The 22746-nt window shown below is 37.2% G+C and overlaps 2 protein-coding genes and 1 long non-coding RNA gene across 5 annotated transcripts in view; 2 read left to right on the plus strand and 1 right to left on the minus strand.

The window, feature by feature from the left end:
- LOC101898511 (coronin-6) overlaps positions 1 to 8156 on the minus strand; it is a 53666-nt gene extending 45510 nt beyond the window's left edge. For 2 of the 3 annotated variants that reach the window (XM_005187874.3, XM_005187873.3), the window contains exon 1: positions 7983 to 8156. The gene's annotated coding sequence lies outside the window, so the exon portion shown is untranslated. Of the gene's footprint in view, positions 1 to 7806; positions 7946 to 7982 lie in introns of those variants that run through there. The other variant, XM_059131098.1, reaches the window with a different exon arrangement.
- Positions 8157 to 10697: 2541 nt separating this feature from the next.
- LOC109613471 (uncharacterized) lies at positions 10698 to 11251 on the plus strand. The gene is made up of 2 exons (XR_002194999.1): positions 10698 to 10787; positions 10884 to 11251. It is a non-coding gene; the product is annotated as an uncharacterized LOC109613471 (long non-coding RNA).
- A 4505-nt stretch (positions 11252 to 15756) lies between these two features.
- LOC101898334 (uncharacterized) lies at positions 15757 to 16570 on the plus strand. Its single transcript, XM_005187872.4, has 3 exons — positions 15757 to 15855; positions 15928 to 15996; positions 16056 to 16570. The coding sequence occupies exons 1-3, from the start codon at positions 15838 to 15840 to the stop codon at positions 16461 to 16463; spliced, it is 495 nt and encodes a 164-aa protein (XP_005187929.1). The 5' UTR covers positions 15757 to 15837; the 3' UTR covers positions 16464 to 16570.
- Positions 16571 to 22746: the final 6176 nt, after the last annotated feature.

A 22746-nucleotide genomic window follows, 5' to 3' on the forward strand; every position in this document is an offset into this window, starting at 1 on the left:
GCTTCATGGATATTCAATATGTTGACCCTTTGTGTGGGAGGTACTAGGAGGAGTGGACCGATATACCCCATCTTCACAGCAGATCTTGTGTTAGTAGAAATAATGGGATGACTCCATACATGAAAAGGATCGGATGCTTATTTTGGATTTTATAATCGTTTTAGTTATTCAAAACTTTGACCCTTTGTGCGGAAGGTACCAGAAGGAATGATCCGATCTCGACCATCTATGAGAGTACTTGGAGGGAAGTACAAGATGGAGTGAACCGATATTGTCCATTTTCGCACCTGAACTAGCACTGTTGCAATTAGGATTTGCAGAGTTGGAGCAAAATTGGATCATCCCTTCTCACCCAGTGCAGAAAAATATTTTCTTATTTTCGGGCTTTTATGGGGGAAGATACTTTGATGTTACCAAATTTGGACCAAATCGGATACTCCCTTCGAGAGTTATTGTGCGCACCAACCAGTCAAACAGACGAATGGACATCGCAAGATCGGCTCTAATTGACCTGAAACGGATTTGTTCCAAAGAGACCTAGGGTCTAAAATCGTTATTTCGATAAGGCACGTTTTGGTCGTCTCAAATGATATATAACCTTTCTAGCCATATGACTGAAGGTATAAAGGGGTTCTCCGAATTTTTTCATTTTGATGTTTACCGAGTAGGATAATAGTAAAACAATTGCACACATTGGACTCACATCCAATTTCTCTGCTCAAAACAATTTCAAGGTCTATACATTCACTCTATATCAAATTCAGTAACACTTAGTACTTTTCGTATAATGTTAGTACTAATTTGCTTAACCGTTTCCTATCTCAATCCGAGGGACCAACAGTTGTCGCAATTGAAATACAATGACCTCAATATCAAATTTGGGGATTCCAGCCCTATTCATTCGCCCAATGTAAAATTTAGTACTTTTCATACAAATATAGGGCTCATTTCCAAACCACCGCAAAATCTCAACACAGATACAATCAGTTATCTAAATATCAAATTTCAGAATTTTATCTCCATCCCTTTACCCAATACTAAGTATATTAACATTCAGTACTTTTTGTACAATTATAGTACACATTTCCTAAACCACCTTCATATTTCAAGCGTACTTTTCAATCTTGATTCTCATAACAATTTCCGTTTACAAAATACCAAGTGGTACCATTGTAGAACTTTTCATAACCTTAAAGTTTGAATTTTCAAAAACCCTTTGGTACATCTTGATACTCATTCCAAATTTGAGAATTCTAGCGTATTCCCTTTTCCTAAACAAAGTATTCAACTACTTAACTACTTTCAAAATTGTGTAACTAAAAAATCAACGGATTTTAATAAAATCGTGTTTCAAGACATATAACGAACTTTTATTTTCATTTCGAATTGGAATTCAAATCCACCTGCCAAATAAAGGTACCATTCAAAAACCCCACGTTTTGACCTACTTACAAATATGGGAAAAATTCAAATATTTGAATATGCCAAATTTACAACCATTTAGCGGCGATTATCCATAATTTTTGATAGTCCAAATTTGTTTGGAAAACCAAAGCAACGAAATTCAAATATTTCATTTTCACTTTTGCAATTCTTTTTCTTTCTTTCCTCCGAGTATTTTTCTTTTTATTTTTTTTTATTTTTTGGTTTATTGTCACCCAATAAAGAACCCCACGCATTGTTATCCCCTGCCAAATATGGTATGAAAACCATTTAAAGGCGGCTGCTGCTGCCAGCGACAATGACGACAACTGCGCCGGCTAGACACCGCCACAGAATGAAGGCAATACCCGGGGTCCGTCAGACAGACAGACTGACAATAGACTTGTTACAGACACCACCACTTTGCAGGAGCATAAAATCAACAAGGCAGACAAATAGAGACAAGTATTTTTTTAAACATATTTAAATTAAAAAAATATTTACGTGTGTGTGTTTGCGCAGTATGGTGCGTATCATAATATCCAAGTGACGGCCTGTGTGCCGGGCAACCGCCTCCCAATATAGTTGGATATTCATACATTTTTAGCCAGTTTTTTGTTGGCTCTCCTTGGTGGTTATTTTTTTAGTTAATAGTCGGACAATATTTTTTTAATTTATTTAAAAAAAGTGATTCAAATCTCTTTTTTTGTTTTGTTTTATTTTCATGTTTTTTTTTTTTTTTTTTGTTATTGTTGTCGTTTCAATTAACTACAAATTTGTTGTCACAAACCACTGAACCACTTTCACTTGACGCACATGTGTGTACATACATACATATGTGCAACATCTGAAAAACTCTGACAGATACACACATGCGAAGGCGATGATTTTAATTTTGATATGTTAGAGGTATGAAGGTATGGGTGATGAGCATAGCTGCAAAGTAAACACCCTACTTCAGAATCCCAAAGTTTTTCAATAGAGAACACAACCCACACCTTATATTAAAAAAATCCTTCAAAAAATCTCCTTTCCCAAAAGTCTTCTATGAAATACCTCCAAACATTTTCTGTAGTAAAGCGACCCCTTAAAAATTGCCTCTCTTATGGTCTTCTATGAATTACAGCCCTCGTTACGAAATAGCCCTCAGGAGTCCGTGTATATTATATCATACCTTCCATTTGTCTGGCAATTTGTCTGTTCTGTGAACACCATCCCGGGATCTTTCTTTGGATATATATCTGCAGAAGCCCTTAAGATTACATGCAGCTCTTCTATGGTTAGAAGACCTTCTGCAGCTCTTCTATGGTCAGAAGACCTTCGGCAGCTCTTCTATGGTCAGAAGACCTTCTGCAGCTCTTCTATGGTTAGAAGACCTTCTGCAGCTCTTCTATGGTTAGAAGACCTTCTGCAGCTCTTCTATGGTTAGAAGACCTTCTCCAGCTCTTCTATGGTTAGAAGACCTTCTGAAGCTCTTTTATGGTTAGAAGACCTTTGGAAGCTCTTCTATAGATAAAAGACCTTCTGAAGCTCTTCTATGGTTAGAAGACCTTCTGAAGCTCTTCTATGGTTATTATATTTGTTCAATAGAAGCTGTATGTAAATGCAAAATTTTTGATGAATTCAATTATTTTTTAATCTCATTTCCACCAAATCTCATTTGCCAAACACACAATTCCTCTGGAATAATACTCCAATATTTCGCATATGCAGTATCTTCGACATGAGCATTAAACCAATTTTTAATTGTTGTTGTTTAACTGCCTGCCTGGATATATCGTCGAATCATCTCATTGTTTGCTTATGTGTCTCTTTGGCGAAGAGTCATAAATTCATGCTGCGCGTAACACAAAATCTAACACCCATCATTTATTTTGTGCGACTGAATCAGTCATTCCCCCCTGGACAAGTCGAGTTTTAAGATACCGATGATCAGTCGTTCGACGGGGTAAATGTGCGTAGCGGCAGAGAGAAAGAGCGGCAGCACCCAAATGGGAGAGCACGTATGGATGGATGGTTGGTTGTTGGGCGAAAATGGAATTTAGAGCGGCATCATACCCCCTGCCTTTTTTGAGATATGATGTGTTGTTGTTTGGCAGCTTGTTCCTCTCGTTTTTAATTTGCGCGAAAAGAAAAGTAAAATAAGTAGTTAGTTCGTTTTTCTTCTGATTACCAGCAAAGATACCATATGGGAGGATGAAGAAATTGAAGTTTCAATAATATTTGGGCCTGCTGTTTCTCGCAAATGTTTGTCATCGTGTAGAGCCCAACGAGACACTTCTTCAATTTTGCTATTTTGGCGTCCCTCTGTCTAATGAGATGTTGAAATATGAAAATTTTATTTTTACATTTAAACGACATCGGAATATTCACCTATCCAAAAATTCATTTTCTTCAAAGTTTTTTGTTGCTAAACAGTTGACGCTGCATGAGTAGCGCGACAGCTGATGTGTTCTTCGTGTGTCTGTTTTTAGACAGAAGATTCATTTCAATTTCTAATTGTTTTTTCTATTTGCTTTCTTTTTTTTTGGCACCATATCACCCAATTGTGACAATGTTAATACTCACTACGCTCAGTATTTGCGGTGAGCATTAGAAGTCGGATAAACATTTTAGTCATTTTCTAATTATAAATTATAACCATAGTTTTTTTTTTTTTTTGGTCTTACTTTCCCACAAATGTTTTGCGATCAACCCAATACGATTTAGTAAATTATCCTCGAAAAGCCGGGTCCACATTTTTTTCAAATTTGATGTTTTGTATGACTAATGGTTCACCATCGTCCTTTTAATTAAGGCAAATGGAGAGGATTTTTCTTGAATACCCTTGTGACTTCAGTCGGTGTCTTTAAAATAACATATGGAAATTATTTATAAATATTAAATAGCGAAATCATAATTAGGTTCCATTTCTTTTATGTCAAATAGCCGGCCTCACCAAATGTAATCCAATTGCTGTTGTTTAATGATTCGTTAATATGTGTCATATTGCAGTGCTCTCCATTCTCAATCCATCATACATAATCGTCTTGTCTCTCCTCGCTCTTGTTTAGTCATTGTTTTTCTTAAACAGTGATGCCAACGACTTTAGTGTTGTGTTTAATTTAGCGTTTTTTTATGAAAGCCGTGGTTGGCCAATTTACACACAAGTAATTTCATGAAATTATGAGTTTATAGGCTTCGAATTTGAATAAAAATAGCAACGCGAAACATTTATTTTCGTAATTTGACAAAAATACAAATTATAACGAAAAATGTGGAGTATTACTTTTTTTTGTCAACTTTATTTGTTTATGTGTGAAAAAAATTGTTCAGAAAATATTCAAATTTGGATGTTTTCAAAATGCTTATTGCAATGTATGCATCGAAAAAATCTACAGGTTTTGTAGCGAAATAAACCTTTCGAGATAGAATATGATTTTGAAAAGAAATTTTGACCTTTCGCAGTTTTTAATTATTTATTAAAAATCAATGCAACAAGTTGTTTGTTTTTTTTTTTTTTTTTTTTTTTTTGATTATTTTGATAGTAAATCTGACATTGCAAGATAAACAGGCAGACCTATATACATGCAATTTTTTTCAAAATAAGCCTACATTGTCTTCATTGCACCATGATTATATGTACGCTAATAGATATTTACGCTTTATTCTGTCAATTTGGCATCTAATGTCATAATTTCTTTATATAATTGAACTTGAACAATTATAACAGACGTCAAAATACAGGGTGAGATGAAAAAACTGCAATCAACTTCAGACTGCTGTCATTTCTAAGCCAATCGTCCGAGAACTGTTAAAATTATTCCACCGACAACTCATTATATTGTTTACAAGCGTACAAAAGCATTTTGGTGAGAATTTTGCAGAAAAAAAGTTATTCCTGATGGAATTCAAGCGTAATAATGTAATTTCTTTATATTTGGCTGGAAAACCACAAGTGGCTATCGTTAGAGCACTACAGCATTTAAATGTTAATATATCTTTTGTGTCTCGTACCTCGTCTCGTTACCGTGATACTGGTAGCGTAGCCCGACGTCAAGGAAGTGGACGGAGAAAACAGCAACATCAGTAGAAATGGTTCAAAAAGTAAAGCGATTTTATCGAATCCTGAGTCGCAGTGGGGTAAAGTCATTGAAATTCCAAAAAGTGCAAGATCTTACACCGCAACAGAAAGAAAATTGACTCAAAAGAGCTAAAACTTGGCCAAAAGTGGTGAACTGCCGAATTTGGTTTTCTCCGAAGATAAAACATTCGTTGTCCAGCAGTTTGTAAACAAACAAAATGATCGTGTTTACTTGCTAAAGGTCAGCTGAGTTCGGTTGGCCACTAGAACTCAAGCGCCGGCCATGGTGATGGTGTGGGCCGCCACAACAGCTGATGGTCGCTCTTCGCGAAAATATTCTGGACTGTGCCTTGGGCACGCAAACATTTTGGGCACAGACCTTGGACATTCCAACATGGCTTAGCACCATCGAAGCATGCGCCACCCAATGGTTACAAAATAAAGTTCCTCGCATTATTTTCATTATATTAATTCGTTAGACTATTGTGTCTGGAGTATTTTGGAAAGCAAGGTTGGCACTAACAAATACCAAAATGTCGATCACCTCAAGCAAGCACTTCGGCGGAAATCGGCCAAAATACCTCAGAGCAACATTCGGGCAGCGTGTAATGCCTTCATTGGCCGTTTGAAGGCCATAATTTGTGACCAATTTGAACAAACCTAACCTTATTCTGAAATTTGATGCTATTTCCGACATTTTTGCTTTCATTCAATTAAATTAAAACAAAATTTAAAAAGTATGGCGTTTGACTTTGTTGCATTTTATTATCTCACCCTGTATATTTAAATAATCGAACATTGGATAAGGGTACACATCTGTCGACAAAACCGACTTTGTAACTTGTTGAAATTATTATTTTTTTTTTTTTTTTGGCAAATTTCAAATTTACTTTCCGTTCTACACGATATATTCTATTTTTTAAGAATCCAGCTGTTTTCCCTAAATTGGTGTGTTGGCATCATTGTTTTTCACTTCCTACTTCATTTGGGTGAGAGAGTGAGAAACTCTCTTATCAAATGACAACTTGTTGCATTACTCAACGGAAAAAGTTGAGATATGCCACAACACAAAAAAAAAGTCAAAAAGCTGGGGCAAATAGAAAAAAAAAAACAATTCATAAAACATTTATTCGAATCTAACCAAATGGGTCATAAAAGATGGCAACAACAACAACATAAATTGTGCATTACATTGCAAGTTATTTTCATTTTAACACAGATTTATTTTGTTTCTATTTGACATTTTTTTCAACCAGCCCCATTTGACTAAGAACAACAACAAAATATCAGTAATTATTGAGCGGCAAAGATACCACACTGAAAAAAAGAGAGAAAACAAAAAACACGGCACCCAGCTTTGAACGGTACAAGAATAAAATAAAACAAAACAAAAAGAACTATCCAAAAAAAAAAACAGACCAACACTGAGAGCCGTACACCGCTGCCACGAGAGACAGAGAGCCCCAGTGAAAGAGGTGAGCTCCAACAACAATTTACGTGAGGAAGTAATGGCAAAAAACAAATTTTTATTCCCTTTTTTGGGGTGTTGGATTCATATAACATTACCGAACAGCCGACACACACGCACACACATCCAAACACACTCAGTCTCACTCTTTATGTTATGTTCGCTCTCAATCTCAAAGAGCCGCATATTTGTTTCTATTCATTCGTTCTTCAACACACATTCACAATTTGCACCGGCAATTCGTATAGAAAGAGATAAACGCTGTGTATGTGATTTGTCATTTCATTATAGTTGGGCTACTTACTCTGCTTGCTTGGGTGGGGGCAAAGAAAAATCTTTGCAAATATTTTTGTAGTTTTTTGTTTTCTCGCGCAAACCAAAAGAAAAAAAGAAATATTGTCGGAAAATAAACCACAATACTCTTTTTCTGTTTTTTCTTTGCGTTTATTTTGTGTCGCTGTCACTTTTTTCTTTTTATTGTTTCTTCCACCGCTGCTGCTGTTGCTTCTTCTTGTTTGCCTTCTTTATCTTGTGGTACGTGTGTGTTGTGCGCTGAGATTTTGTAACTTTAGAGGAGGATTTTGTTTTTCATTAAAAATTGGCCATAAATGCGTGCAATTTCCATCAACGTCGCCGAAGAAACCATAAAAACACTCATCATCATCATAATTGAATAGAATATTTTTTTGGTTGTAGTAGTAGTTGTTGTTTTATTAATCACAAAAGAAAACGCTTACAAAACAATCAGAGAATCTGCCACCAAAAACCAAGTGGGGGACAAATAATTTTATTTTTTTTTTCTTATTCTTTGAGAATTTCTTTTTTTAAACTGTTGCACCACTCACTAACTCACATTTCTTTCTTTATTTCTTTGCGTGGAATGAGGAAAAGGGGACACTTTTAAACTCTATTTTTGTTCGTTTTTTTTTTGTTATTTGACAACTCCCCTATCTCTCTTCTTTTCGAGGGAACAAAAACCATTAACAGATTTTATTTTTAATTAGAATTATTTTTGTTTTCTTTTATTACCACTTTTATTGTTTTATTTCAGAAATTACTTAGAAGTTAACTAGAAGTTTCAAAAAGATTTATAAAAAATTTCAACCCGAGAACGCTCGCTTTATGCGGAGAATTAAGAGAGAGAAAATCGTCCGCTAACCGCGAAAACACGTCCAATCAACGTCAAAATCAAAATTCAAATAAAACATTTTCCATTGTTGCTGCTTTGCTTGATTTTATGTTTTGGTTGTTGTTGTCTTTGGTCAAAGAGAAAGTGGATAGTGTGTTTTGGAAAGAGAGAGAGAGAGAGAGAGGAGAAATGAGTGTGTGTGGAACGTAATCAGAGATGGTAAATCTTGTGGTGCAATAATTCCAATAGCGATGTGTAACTCGACTTTTGGTAGTGAATCGAATTGGAGTCGAATCTTTCATTTGCTGGAAAAGCAGCGGATCCAAAAAATTAGAAATCGATTGTTTTCGTCTAAGATTGGGAAAAATAAACCACAGTCGACTTCAACTAATTAAGAAGACAGACCGAAATGTAGATATTTATACCCCCATCATCGTATGGAGCATGGTAGCAAGGTAGCAGGTAGATGCATCAACGCTTTAGAACATAAATATGTCAAAATTTTTGAAACGTTTTGTCAAAAATAAGTAGATTTTTATATGTTTTCTTATACGACGCTAATCGGAGGTTATAACATGTATTTCTCAACAATTTTTAGAAATTTTAATAATTTTTCATTCAGTGTGCCCGTCTGAGGAAATCACTCTATCTTCCGAGTGAATTGAAGTAGGTTGATAAAAGTTTACTCAAATGTGCTACATAGGGCTATATAGGTCCACGTTTAGTTATGGCCCCCATATAACTGTAGCTCCCTATATTCGGTATTTTGATAATTTAAGTGACATTGTTCACCGGAATCGTTTCAAATTTCGTAATGCGTACTGCAGCTTGTGAAAAAAATTTGAAGTTCGAAATGGATACTACAGCCCATGGTAGAATCAAGAAGGTAAAGTCATTTCAAACAAGTAAGCAAAGGCTACAGTCGAGCGGGGCCGACCGTTGAATACCCTACAACACTACAATAAACGATACAGTTTATATAGGCGAGATACTCGAAAGAATTCCACAAGATATTGTGACAAATAATAAAAGAAAACCATCAGGTTTCGTTCTCTAATTTTCGAATAATAACAACTTTAACTAATTTGCTCATTTCCAATTTATTGGTAGATGTTGCATTTAAATGGTCTTCCTAGATCTATAACCAATATTTCCCAAAGACCTATAATCTCTCAGAAGTGGCAAAAGATTAACATTTATTATTGGTTTTTGACCGAAACGCATCTATATGAGATACAGACATTTGACTATATTCTTCAACGAAATCAGCGTTAACGAAATAGTCAGAAGTGCGTCTTTCCTGTATTTGTGAATTCTCCAAAAAGTCACTGGAATGGACATTTTCGTATTTTGTCTACAAAAGTTGGCAAACTGCTTTACACATTGAATATTTTTGGATGGCCATCCAAAACTGCTTGGCTTTTGTAATGTCCGGTAACCCCCATTCAAATGTGCGTGAGGACCGGGCGATAATTACGACCTGCTGACAATTTTGCAGTTTTGTTGGTCCATTTCAACCCCTAAATATATGGCGATCATCTCCAAAAAGAATAGGCTTTTATTCTGACCCTCATCTTATCTCCATACAAAATTTCGTAAGGATCGGGCCATAAATGCGATCTGTATATGATATACTGATATCCTAACTACTTAGTTTTGTTAGCTGTAGAAATATTACCTAATGTTTAATTCAAAATGAAAATATGCCAAAAATATGACAAAATTGAAAAAATATGAGAAAATTTTACAAAATCCATATTTTCATCTTTAGAGAGATATTTTTATGCGATTTTTTTAGACGTTTTTTCTTTCCTGCCAAAAGGCCATTCTGAATTAATGAGAACTGTCGAAATCAGTTCAGGCGTTTCGACATATAAGAGATTTTTCAAGCATATCTTCTTTGATAAACATATATATCGCACATATTTTGCTATATATCCGTTTTGTTGGATGTTAACATCAATGTAAAGATCAGAAGTAACCTTGCCATGGCTTGGTGATTTCGCCGGGATTTAAAATATTCGCAGTTTAATGAAAAACTTTTAATTTTTTCAACACAAAAGATATGGTCTATTTTACCCGCTAAATATTATCCGATGATCACCCAAATTGGTATGCTTCTTCCCCGCCCTAAACTCTAGCTACATGCGCAATTCCGCGTCCATTGGTCTATAATTGCGAACTGTAGAGCAACTGCAAAATCAGGAATTTTTTCAGTTTTTGGTCCATTTCAACCCCTAAATATTATGCGATCATCACCAAAAGAAATAGGGTTCTATTCTGACCCTAGCCCCACCTCCATTTTAAATTTCGTGAAGATCGGACCATAATTGCGACCTGTAGAGTGATTACAAATTAACATGGACAGACGGACAGACGGACGGACGGACATACATAGCTAGATCGACTCAGCTCGTCGAGGTAGGAAGATCCATATATACTTTCCTATGTGGGAAATCAATATTTCGTGGTGTTACATAATTTTTGGCCCAATCAAACTTATAATACCCCCAACACATAGTGTTGTAGGGTATAAAAAGCATTCCCATCTCTGCATTTTCTGTAACTGAGCTTGTCAAATACTATATTTCATATGAACTGTCACAACAAAACAAGAGTTGTTTATTTACATTTATAAACCATCCAAATATGCAATTAATTTTGTGAAATTAAATGTTTGTGGCAAATATTCAGTGTGGTTAAAGGTATTACGTAGTCGGCCTAATATGTGTCCCATAAATTAAGCATTTTCACCGAAGGTCGGCCTTTTTATAATGACTTAAACAACATACATTTTTTAGGGAGAAACCCGTACTTCCCGTGAAATGGGGTCCGGAAGATTCCCAAATTGCAGTCTTTTCTTCATTATTTCTAAACTTTGATTCGCGTAGCCTGATTTGAACATGTCGTAGCGGAAAAAAACTCAAGGACAGAAAGGAAGCAACCTAAACGATTATTATGTAAAAAAAACTTATGTTCGCGAAGGGATTGTTCGCAAATTCCAGAGGAGAAGATTTCAAGTTCCATTCGAAGGCCGGCTACTTAAAAAGAGTATATTGGTTGCATAGATTGATATATATTGATTAACTGTTTCAAAATAAATTCTAATATTTGCGCCAATTCTCGGTCAGATGTGAAAAGGGACAATATCCATTCAATTCTTTCAGTACCTCCAATTGTCTTTAAATTTCGTACATCCCAATGTTTCTACTAACACAATATCGGCCAAGCGAAGCAAATCTTTAGCTCTTTTTTGGTTCTATTTTCTTTCTGTTGCCGTGTAAGTGCTTGCACTTTTTGGAATTTCAATGACTTTACCCCGAGCTCATTTTTTAATATTTGCCGAATGGAATACTGCGATATGTTCAGCTGGCGAGCCATTTTTCGGCATTGTGCGAGGCGGGTTTCGATTAAGTCGCTTCATTACTTTTTGAATCATTTCTGCTGATTTTGCTGTTTTCTTCCGTCCACTTCCTTGACGTCGGGCTACGCTACCGGTTTCAGGGCAACGAGCGATGGTACAAGACACAAAAGACTTTTTCACATCAAAATGCTGGAGTGCTCTAACGATAACCAGCCAAATATAAAAAAATCACACTATCACGCTTGAATTTCATCACACATATTTTTTTCTGGAAATCCTCACCAAAATGCTTTTGTACGCTTGCGAACAATATAATGAGCTGTCACTGGAATAATTTTAACAGCTGTCGGACGAGTGGCTTTGAAATGACAGCGGTCTGAAGTTGGTTGCAGTTTTTTCATCTCACCCTGTAATCATCAAAATACCGAATAGAGGGATGTACCGTTATATGGGGGATATACGTTATCGTGGGCCATACCCTTCCAAAGGGGCAAAGTACTCAGAAGGAACTACTTTAGCGGATTTTTAGATAATTTAATTGAAAATTATCATCAAAATACCGAATGTTGGGAGGTACCATTATATGGGGGCTATACGATATTGTGGACTGATATAGCCCAGCTTTGTACTTGACCTGCCTGCAGACAATAGACTGATCTTTCAATCTTTATTCGTTTGGACTCTAGCGTGATTACAACAGACGGACGGATGGACAGAGCAAAATCGTCTTAGAATTTTACCCTGATGACGAATACATATTCTAAAATTATTACTTTCACAAGTTACAAACGATATAACGAACTTATTATACCCCCCATACTATTTGTGGTGGAGGGTATTAAAATAATTTGAAATTTACAATACTCTATGAAAAATTGTATTTTTCAAATTTATTCAACCTGCCCCAACTTGTATATTATTGTATTATGCCCACTCTTTAATCTACACAGACTTTGTCCCACGAAGTTGCGACAATGCGGAACCTACTGTCTTTACTTTATTTACTGTCGGAAAGATAGCAATGATATCTACATTTGATGCCATGTTTCTTTCAAAACATTTCTACAGCGACATCTCTATGTCAAAAACGTTAACTCATTATAGGCAACAAATATATAGTATATGCTATGTAACACTAGATGGCGTTTCACATTTAGATAATCGACAATAAAAAACTATCTAATGAACGATTTAATTTGATAAAAGAAGAAGTAAAAGAAAGTCAAAAGTCGGACGGGACCGATATTAGTAGAGCTCCCGTAGGAAAAAAAAAATAAATAAATAAATAAATAAAATAAAAATATGTGAAGTACTTCATACCAACTATGATTTTCAAAAAAATTGACAGAGGCTTTTGTATCTCTAGCACCAAATAACATATGACTTCGATAAGGATTATATTAAAAAATATTTATTGGAGCAATACAATACCGGAACGAGTTTCACCGAATGTTAAAATTCGATTGAATTCGAAAAAAATCTATTCAATTTGGGCTGATATTACAGATATGGCGAGCAATAGCCGTAAAATCGGATGAAGATGTATATCGAAGCTATATAAAAATCTGAAACAATCTTAATAAAATTGGGAAGAGGTATTTTCCAGCAGTATCTGATGCCCGGTATAAAATATCATTGTTGTGGAGTACATATTACACATGTGAGGGACTTTAACACCGAATGGGATGAAACACTATGTGTTGGGTGTATTATAAGTTTGATTGGGCCAAAAATTATGTAACACCTCGAAATATTGATTTCCTACATGGGAAAGTATATATGGATCTTCCTATCTCGCCGAGCTGAGTCGATCTAGCTATGTATGTCCGTCCGTCCGCCTGCCATGTTAATTTGTAATCACTCTACAGGTCGCAATTATGGTCCGATCTTCACGAAATTTAGAATGTAGGTGGGGTTAGGGTCAGAATAGAACCCTATTTTTTTTTTGGAGATGATCGCATAATATTTAGGGGTTGAAATGGACCAAACACTGAAAAATATCCTGAATTTGCAGTTGCTCTACAGGTCGCAATTATGGACCAATCGACGCGGAAGTTAGCATGAGGCTATAGCTTAGGGCTGGGCAGAAACCTTACAATTTTGATGGTAATCTGGTAATATTTAGTGGGTGAAATAGACCATAGCATTTGTGATAAATAAAAGCCAAATTTTCCATTAAACCGCGATGCCGACGAAACCACAAATAGACGAACAGGTCAATCCTGACCGTTACGTAGATGCCTATAGTAAATATATCGGATATATATAGCGAAATATATACAATACATATATACAAAGGAAGGGGATGTTAGCTAGAATGCTTATATCTCCAGAATGGCTGGAGCGATTTTGACAAATTTTGTCAATTTAGAATGTCCTTTTGGCATAAAAGTATAAAATCTAAAGAAATCGCATAAAAAGATGCCAATAACGAGGTTCATACAGACTTTGTAGTATTTTGTGACATTTTTTTATTTTTTATCGCATGCGATTTTTTCAATTTGACTTATAATATTGAAGTGAACATTTTATAATATTTTTTCACCTTACAACACAGGTTGGAGGTTTTATATACAGATTGAAATTATCGTCCGATCCTTACGAAAATTTTCATAAGGGTAGGGTTAGGCTTAGAAGGGCTAGGCCTATTGTTTTCAAAGATGTTCGCAATATATTTAGGGGTTGAAATTGATCAACAACTAAAAATGTTCCTGATTTTTCAGCCGTTATAAAGGTCACAAATAGAAACCAAAGGACACGAAATCTCGCATAAAGTTAGAGTTTAGGACAGCGCGTAGAATGGACCACTACTTTTGTGTGAAAAAATACCAACATTACTTACAGGCGATATCCGAAATACACAAAAGGCGAACTTCTGACTATTTTATTCTGATTTCGTTGACGAATATTGCCAAATATCGTAGATAAACAAATCATATACATGAGTCTAAAGTTGCAGATACAGAGGGTGTCTTGCTGTTGGAGATGATTGCAAAATATTTAGGGGTTCAAATGAACCAAAAACAGAAAAAATGTCCTGATCACACAATTGAAGCCAATCGACACGCCTGAGAACATAGTTAGGCACAGGTAAGAATTATGGCATTTTGGATGACCATTGGATTATATTTAGCCGTAAAATGGGCCACAAAAACCAACAGCACGACGGAGTGCGTAAATATTGGGAAAATGTCCCTGGACAAAATGCTAAGGGTAATATCTGGGCAGTGCTCCGTGACTTAATTTCAAAAGCTAAATCTTCCAAAATGGATTTGGGCATAAGGGAGCTTCTAACATATTGAAGTGTTGTAGGGTATCACATGATCGGTCCCGCACGACTATAGCCTGTGCTTACTTGTTTTAACTATATCCGAACCGATTCTTACCAAATTTGAAGTACTTGTTTCTAGGATAAATTCAGCCGTAATTGCTAAAATTCAGTCCATTTATATAAGGGAGCTATATCCTTTTCTGATCCGATTTCGATAAAATTTGACAGAGGTATTTCTGGGCTGTATCCGATATTTGGTACCAAATATCATTCTTGTGGAGTGAATGTTACGCACGTGGAGAACTTAAGACCCCAAATCGAATGAAACATATATATGGGAGCTATAGTTATATCTGAACCGATTTCCTTCAAATTTGATGTATTTGCTTTTGGACTGATTTCGGTCCGATTTGCAAATAATTCAGGTTATTTGGACAGATATTGGTCATTTGGTGCACAATAACCCGAAATCGGTTGAAGATATATATGGGAGCTATATCTGAATTTAAACCGATTATCGCCAATTTCAATAGGGTTTGGTCTTGGGCCAAACAAATATTGTTTGGAAAATTTCATCTCAATCGGGTAATAAATACGACCTGCGTTTCCTTCTTAAACTACCTTCAATTGCAGAAGATAATTCTTTTGGCATAAAAGCTATTGGTCCCTACTTACTCGGAAGGTTTTCAATAAATAAAAATCTATTGATCTTTTGTGGCAAAAATTCTTGACTATTTGTATCGGCTGTGCATATCATTTCAAAACCCCCTTCATTATTTATCATGCAGCTATTAATGCGGATTGAAATCTTTGATGACATATGGAAATGTAATCAAATATTTCTTGAATAAGTTTCATTCATGATTTCCAAATGGGAAGTAATGATCTTAATGCACTTGCCATGTGGTTCTCTTGACCTCCATTGAAGGGATGTGGAGATTTCAGTGTCTGATCGCTTTTTCACACCTTCATTGGGCGCCAAATGCATTTAAAAAATGGAAATTGCTATAAAACCTGGCACTCGAGTAGCAATGGACATCAGACTTGCATTTGGTTCTGGCAAAGAAGAATCGTACCCTCGAAAGCAAAGTGAAAAAAGTGCTAATTTTCCTGCAAAGAAATGTTCACTATGAAACAGGTAAGAATGTGGAAAATAAGGTTTTGAAACCAAACTATGTACCCACCTCTCTTTTGTTTTCCTCTTCTGCAGTTTGTGTTGGTTTTTGGTTTTCTTGCCTTGCTTTGCCTACATGAGGCCAGGGGAGGACCTGTAGAAGCGGTAAGTTTTCTCTCTTTAAAATATATAATTTTAAATAATTTAATTTTTTTAATTTCCAGGACAAATCACCATCATCTTCAGCATCATCCTCGGACACGGATGACGATATGAAAACTTCGGAGACCTATGGTTATGGTTATTACCAACCCGGTTTGTATGCACATCCACAAGCTTTGTACACAGCTCCCCATCCCGCACCATTGACAACCGTGGCCAGTTATCATCCGGCTCAATTTTCAAGTGTCTCCACATATCCTGTGGCTCCTGCTCTCACCACAACCACATCGCTGTTGTCATCCACATCGGCTGGTGCTGCCCGTTCCGCTTCGGGTTACGGCTATGGTAGTGGTTATAAATATGGTCATGGTTATGGTTTTGGAAATCGTTATGGATACGGCAGCAATGCCCGCACCGCTACCACAAATGAATACTATCGTCGTCAACCGGTTTATGTTGCCTGGGGTTAATATTCAATCCTGAAATTCCGATCCTGAAAATTTGATAATGAAATTGACAACAAAAGTGTAAAAGAATTTGGAAAAATTATTGAATAAATTACCGTTATTAGCAAATATTTGTCAGAGTGTCATATTTAAGAGGTTCGAAAATGAGAAGACCCCAAGAACTTCCATGAAAAGACCTCTACGTCTGCTGAGAGAAGACCTCCAGGACTTCTTCCGTGAGAAGATCTCCATGTCTTCTTGGAGAAGACCTGGAGGATTTCTGGATAAGTCCTCCAGGTCTTCTGTGATAAGACCTCCAAGTCCTCTGCGAAAAGACTTCCAGGTCTTCAGATAGATGTTTTTTGCTCTCTTCTGAGATTACCTACAGGTATTCTGCAAGAAAACATTCAGGTCTTCTGCCAGAGGACCCCATGGTCTTCTGAGATAGGTATTCTGTGAGAAAACTACAAGATTTTTCATGAGACTTCCAGGTCTTTTCTGAGAAGACCCCATCAGGTCTTTTATGAAAAAGATTTCTTCTGTGGATAAGACCTTAAGCTCTTCTGTGGATAAGACCTTAAGCTCTTCTATGGATAAGACCTTAAGCTCTTCTATGGATAAGACCTTAAGCTCTTCTATGGAGAAGACCTCTGAAGCTCTTCTATGGAGAAGACCACTGAAGCTCTTCTACGGAGAAGACCTCTGAAGCTCTTCCATGGAGAAGACCTCTGAAGCTCTTCCATGGAGAAGACCTCTGAAGCTCTTCCATGGAGAAGACCTCTGAAGATCTTCCATGGAGAAGACCTCTGAAGCTCTTCTATGGAGAAGACCTCTGAAGCTCTTCTATGGAGAAGACCTCTGAAGCTCTTCTATGGAGAAGACCTCTGAAACTCTTCTATGGAGAAGACCTCTGAAGCTCTTCTACGGAGAAGACCTCTTAAGCTCTTCTATGAAGAAGACCTCAGGCTCTTCTATGAAGAAGACCTCAGGCTCTTCTAGGGAGAAGACCTCAGGCTCTTCTAGGGAGAAGACCTCCGGCTCTTCTAGGGAGGAGACCTCCGGTTCTTCTATGAAAGAAGACCTCCGGCTCTTCTATGAAAGAAGACCTCCGGCTCTTCTAGGGAGAAGACCTCAGGCTCTTCTAGGGAGAAGACCTCAGGCTCTTCTAGGGAGAAGACCTTAAGCTCTTCTGTGAAGAATACCTTAAGCTCTTCTGTGAAGAATACCTTAAGCTCTTCTGTGAAGAAGACCTTAAGCTCTTCTGTGAAGAAGACCTTAAGCTCTTCTGTGAAGAAGACCTTAAGCTCTTCTGTGAAGAAGACCTTAAGCTCTTCTGTGAAGAAGACCTTCAGCTCTTCTGAGGAGAAGACCTCCAGCTCTTCTGTGGAGAAAACCTCCAGCTCTTCTGTGGAGAAGACCTCCAGCTCTTCTGTGGAGAAGACCTCCAGCTCTTCTGTGGAGAAGACCTCCAGCTCTTCTGTGGAGAAGACCTCCAGCTCTTCTGTGGAGAAGACCTCCAGCTCTTCTGTGGAGAAGACCTCCAGCTCTTCTGTGGAGAAGACCTCCAGCTCTTCTGTGAAGAAGACCTCCAGCTCTTTTGTGAAAAAGACCTCCAGCTTTCTATGAAGAAAATCTCCACATCTTCTATGAAGAAAATCTCCAGATCTTCTAGTTATGAGGTCTTCAATTTAAGAAAAGACCCTGCTCTTAGATATAGTATTATTCTCTTCTTAGAGAGCCAACCCCATTGACCCCTTGAACAATTGAATTACCCAAATCTGGCCCCTTTCACATCGACCGTTAAAACAACAACAACACAATTTTAAAGTACGAATGTTAATTTTTAATTATGCTGTTGATCTCCACTTCTGTGGCAATGTTTGACAGCGTTATTGTCCGAATGGCTGTGGACGCTTGCCTTGTAGGTTGGCTGGCTGGTCTTTCAAAATCAAGACAATGCCAGTGGTCATTATCACGATGCGGCTTCTTTGCAATGCTCCAGTACAAAGTGTAACAGCAACAACAACAGCAACTCCGGGTAGCAGAACGACGAAGCGTTTTATATTATTTCATTTTTTCTGGAAGCCATAAAAACTCACGAGTTTTTTTTTTGCCGGTCATCATTAAAATGGTCGCAGAGAGAGAGAGAGAAAATGAAAAAACAACTGTCTATAGTTTTTTCTTCTGCTCAGATTTTATTTCATTATCATCCACATCCACATCATCGTCATCAGTCACTTGCACACATCTGTGCGATATGTGAGCTGGTTGGTAAGCGAGCGAGTAGTGAGTGAGTGCGTCTGTCCAAATGCTGGTTAGCCTTTCAATTGCGAGAAGTACACTTTGTCCGAACATTAAAACCAAGTACATATGTGTTTACATAGGTACATACAACCGTACATATGTACATTTGTACATCAACCGGGGTTTTCGAGTATTTGCTTTGGCTGCTTTTTTTATTATTTCCCTAGACTTTAAACGAAGTGAAACAAAAACAAAAACAAAAACAACAGCAACATCTGAAATGATAATGGATATAGTCCGGATCATGATGATGACGAAGTTGATACTGATTGCGATCATTGCAAAAAATTATTGTTGCCTTGGGGAGTGGAAACTCAGGCGTATATGATATATGCCTCCAAGAAATACGGATTTGCTTGTGGCGGAATGCAGGGCCGGATGACATGACTGATGGTAAAATGGAAGACATTTATAGACGAGAAATAGGAGTTCTCGTAGAAGAACCGGAGGCTTTTGAATTGAAAATACCAGTTGGTCTTCTTAGATCACTAAGTCTCATGAAATACAATAGGACCTCCTAGAGATCTCCTTATATAAAAACCGCCATACTATATGTAGGAGAGGTACCAGAAGAAATGGTCCGATCTCTACCAGCAGATCTTGTGTTAATGGAAATATATAGAGATGCACCCAGTCTGAATGGAATCGGATGTTAATTTCGTGTTTTTTGAGCTTTAGGATTTTCAAAATGTTGATCTTTGTGTGGGAGGTACCAGAAGTAGTGGGCTGATACATCCCATCTTTACAGCAGAGAGTATGTTAGCAGAAATAATGGTTTGTGTGAAATATGAAAAGAATCGGATGCTTATTTCGGATTTTTTAATCGTTTTGGTTATTCAAAACTTTGACCCTTTGTGGGGGATGTACCAGAAGGAGTGGTTCGATCTCTACCATCTTCATAACAGATCTGGCGTTGGTAGAAATATTAAAATGTGCCAAATCTGAATGAAATCGGATATTAATTTAGCGTTTTATCAGCTTCATGGATTTTCAATATTTTGACCCTTTGTGGGGGAGGTGCCAGAAGGAGTATGCTGATATATTCCATCTTAACACCACACCTTGTATTAAATATTGGGGTGTATGGAATTTGAAGACAATTTTATAAGAGTTATAATTATTCAAAATGTTGACCCTTTGTGGGGGAGGTACTTGATGGAGTGGACCGATATTGTCCTTTTCGCACCTGACCAAGCTCTGATGCAAACATTAGGATTTGCAAAGTTGGAGCAAAATCGGATTATACTTTCTCTTTCTGTGCAATAAAATATTTTTTGTTTTGTACCAAAAGGAGAGGACCAATATTGCCCATCTCTGAACTTGATCTAAGTTTGAGGATAGTATTACAATGTTCCAAGTTTGCATCAAATCGGAGAGTTATCGTGCTCCATAGAGGCGGACGGACGGACATCGCTAGATCGACTTCAAATGTCCTGAAACGTATTTGGTCCAAAGAGACCTAGGGTCGAAAACCGTTACTTCGATGAGGCACGTTTTGGCCGTATCAAATGGGTGAGATGAAACAACTGGAACCAACTTCAGATTGCTGTCATTTCTAAGCCACTCGTCCGACAGCTGTTAAAATTATTCCAGTGACAGCTCTTTATATTGTTTACAAGCGCACCAAAGCATTTTGGTGAGAATTTTCTAGAACAAAAATTTATTCGTGATGCAATTCAAGCGTGATAGTGTGATTACTTTATATTTGGCTGGAAAACCACAAGTGGCTATCGTTAGAGCACTCCAGCATTTAAATGTGAATAAATCTTCTGTGTCTCGTACCATCGCTCGTTACCATGATACTGGTAGTGTAGCCCGACGTCGAGAAAGTGAGCGGAAGAAAACAGCAACATCAGCAGAAATGGTTCGAAAAATAAAAGAAGCAACTTGATCGAAACCCGCGTGGCAGTGGCCGAAAAATGGCTCATGAGCTTAACATATCGCAATATTCCATTCGGCAAATATTGAAAGAAGAGCTCGGGGTGAAGCCATTAAAATTCCAAAAAGTTCAAGAACTTACACCGCAACAGAAAGAAAATAAACTCAAAAAAGCTAAAGATTTGCTTCGCTTGGCGAAAAGTGTCGAATTTGGGTTTCTCCGATGAGGAAACATTCGTTGTCCAGCAGTTCGTAAACAAACAAAATCATCCGCTCGTGTGTACTTGCCAAAGAGGTCAACTGAAAATGTGCACATTCGATTGGCAACCACAACTCAAGCGCCAGCCATGGAGATGGTGTAGACCGCCATAACAGCCGATGGTCGTTCTCCGCTCGTATTAATCGACCGTGGCATCAGAATAAATGTCGAATATTATCGCGAAAATATTCTGGAGGATGTTTTAAAGACTTGGGCACGCAAAAAGTTTGGCCGCAGCAAGGTTGGCACTAAAAAACATCAAGGTGTCGATCACCTCAAGCAAGCGCTTCGCCGGGAATGGGCCAAAATATCGAAGAGCAACATTCGGGCAGCATGTGGCGGTTTCATTGGCCGTTTGAAGGCCGTAATTCGTGCCAAAGGAGAACAATTCGAACAAATCTGAACTTATCCCAAAATTTGATGCTATTTCCGACATTTTTTGCTTTCATTCAATAAAATTTAAAAAAAAATGTACAAATTATGGCGTTTGACTTTGTTGCCGTTTTTTCATTTCACCCTGTATACCCTCTCTAGCCATTTGGCTGGGGGTACACAAAAATCTAGAGTTGTTCCGGAATTTTTTTTCTGTTGGCGCATATGCACAGTTACTAAGTCGATCACATAACTCTTGAAAAATACTTGCGTCCCATCCTTCAATCCCTCCCTGCCATTTTTTTATACCCTCCACCATACTATGGAGGGTATATTAATTTTGTCATTCCGTTTGTAACTCCTCGAAATACTCACGTCAGACCCAACAAAGTATATATATTCTTGATCAGCGTAAAATTCTAAGACGATTTAGCCATGTCCGTCTGTCTGTCTGTCTGTGTGTCTGTCTGTCTGTCTGTCCGTCTGTCTGTTGTAATCACGCTATCTTTCGAACAAATTGAGATAGAAGGCTAAAATTTTGCACACATGTATATTCTGCCAGTAGGCAGGTTAAGTTCGTAAATGGGTCATGTAGGTCCAAGTTTTCATATAGCCCCCATATAACGGTACCTCTCGATATTCGGTATTTTGATGATTTTAGCGACATTATTCACCGGAATTGTTTCAAATTTGGCATTTGAAGTTCGTAATGGATACTACAGCCTAAGACAGAAAATTATCTGTGCAGGTCCACGTCTTCGTATAGCCCCCATATAACGGTACCCCCCGATATTCGGTATTTTGATGATTTTAGCGACATTATTTAACGGAACCGTTCCAAATTTCGCATTTGAAGTTCGTAATGGATACTGCAGCAGAAAACAGAAAATGGGCTATGTAGGTCCACGTCTTCGTATAGCCCCCATATACCGTACCCCCCGATATTCGGTATTTTGATGATTTTAGCGACATTATTTACCGGGATTGTTTTGAATTTCGCATTTGAAGTTCGTAATGGATACTTCAGCCCATGCCAGAAAATTGTCTGTGCACGTCCACGTCTTCGTATAGCCCTATATTCGGTATTTTGATGAATTTAGCTACATTGTAAACAAATTTTTCTTCAAGTTTCGCATTTAAATGTTGTAATAACTTATGACAAAAGTTGCCTATGCAGGTATACGTCGTCGTATAGACATTCGGTATTTTTAAGATTTAAACAGAATTTTTAAAGGATTTTTTATTTTATTTATTTATTTATTTCTTTTATTTTTTTTTGGAAATCGCCAAATTTGTACCAAATGGTGGAAGGTATTAAAAGTTCGGCCCGGCCGAACTTACAGCTTTTTTACTTGTTGTTATTATCATCATCGTCTGTTTGCACTTTTACCATTTACCTTGTAGGGGTCAGATTAATTGATTTAATGTAATTTTGAGACAAAAAAACAATAACAACTCCAACTAATTTTTTCCAACCTAATGTGGAGTCGACTA

This window comes from Musca domestica, unplaced genomic scaffold (assembly GCF_030504385.1).
Source record: "Musca domestica strain aabys unplaced genomic scaffold, Musca_domestica.polishedcontigs.V.1.1 8, whole genome shotgun sequence".
Classification (NCBI taxonomy): Eukaryota; Metazoa; Arthropoda; class Insecta; order Diptera; family Muscidae; genus Musca; species Musca domestica.

Excerpts from the sequence above, each read along its gene's own strand:
- LOC101898334 (XM_005187872.4), top strand. Across the intron at positions 15,997-16,055 it reads GGGGAGGACCTGTAGAAGCG|GACAAATCACCATCATCTTC; the intron begins GTAAGTTTTCTC and ends TTTAATTTCCAG.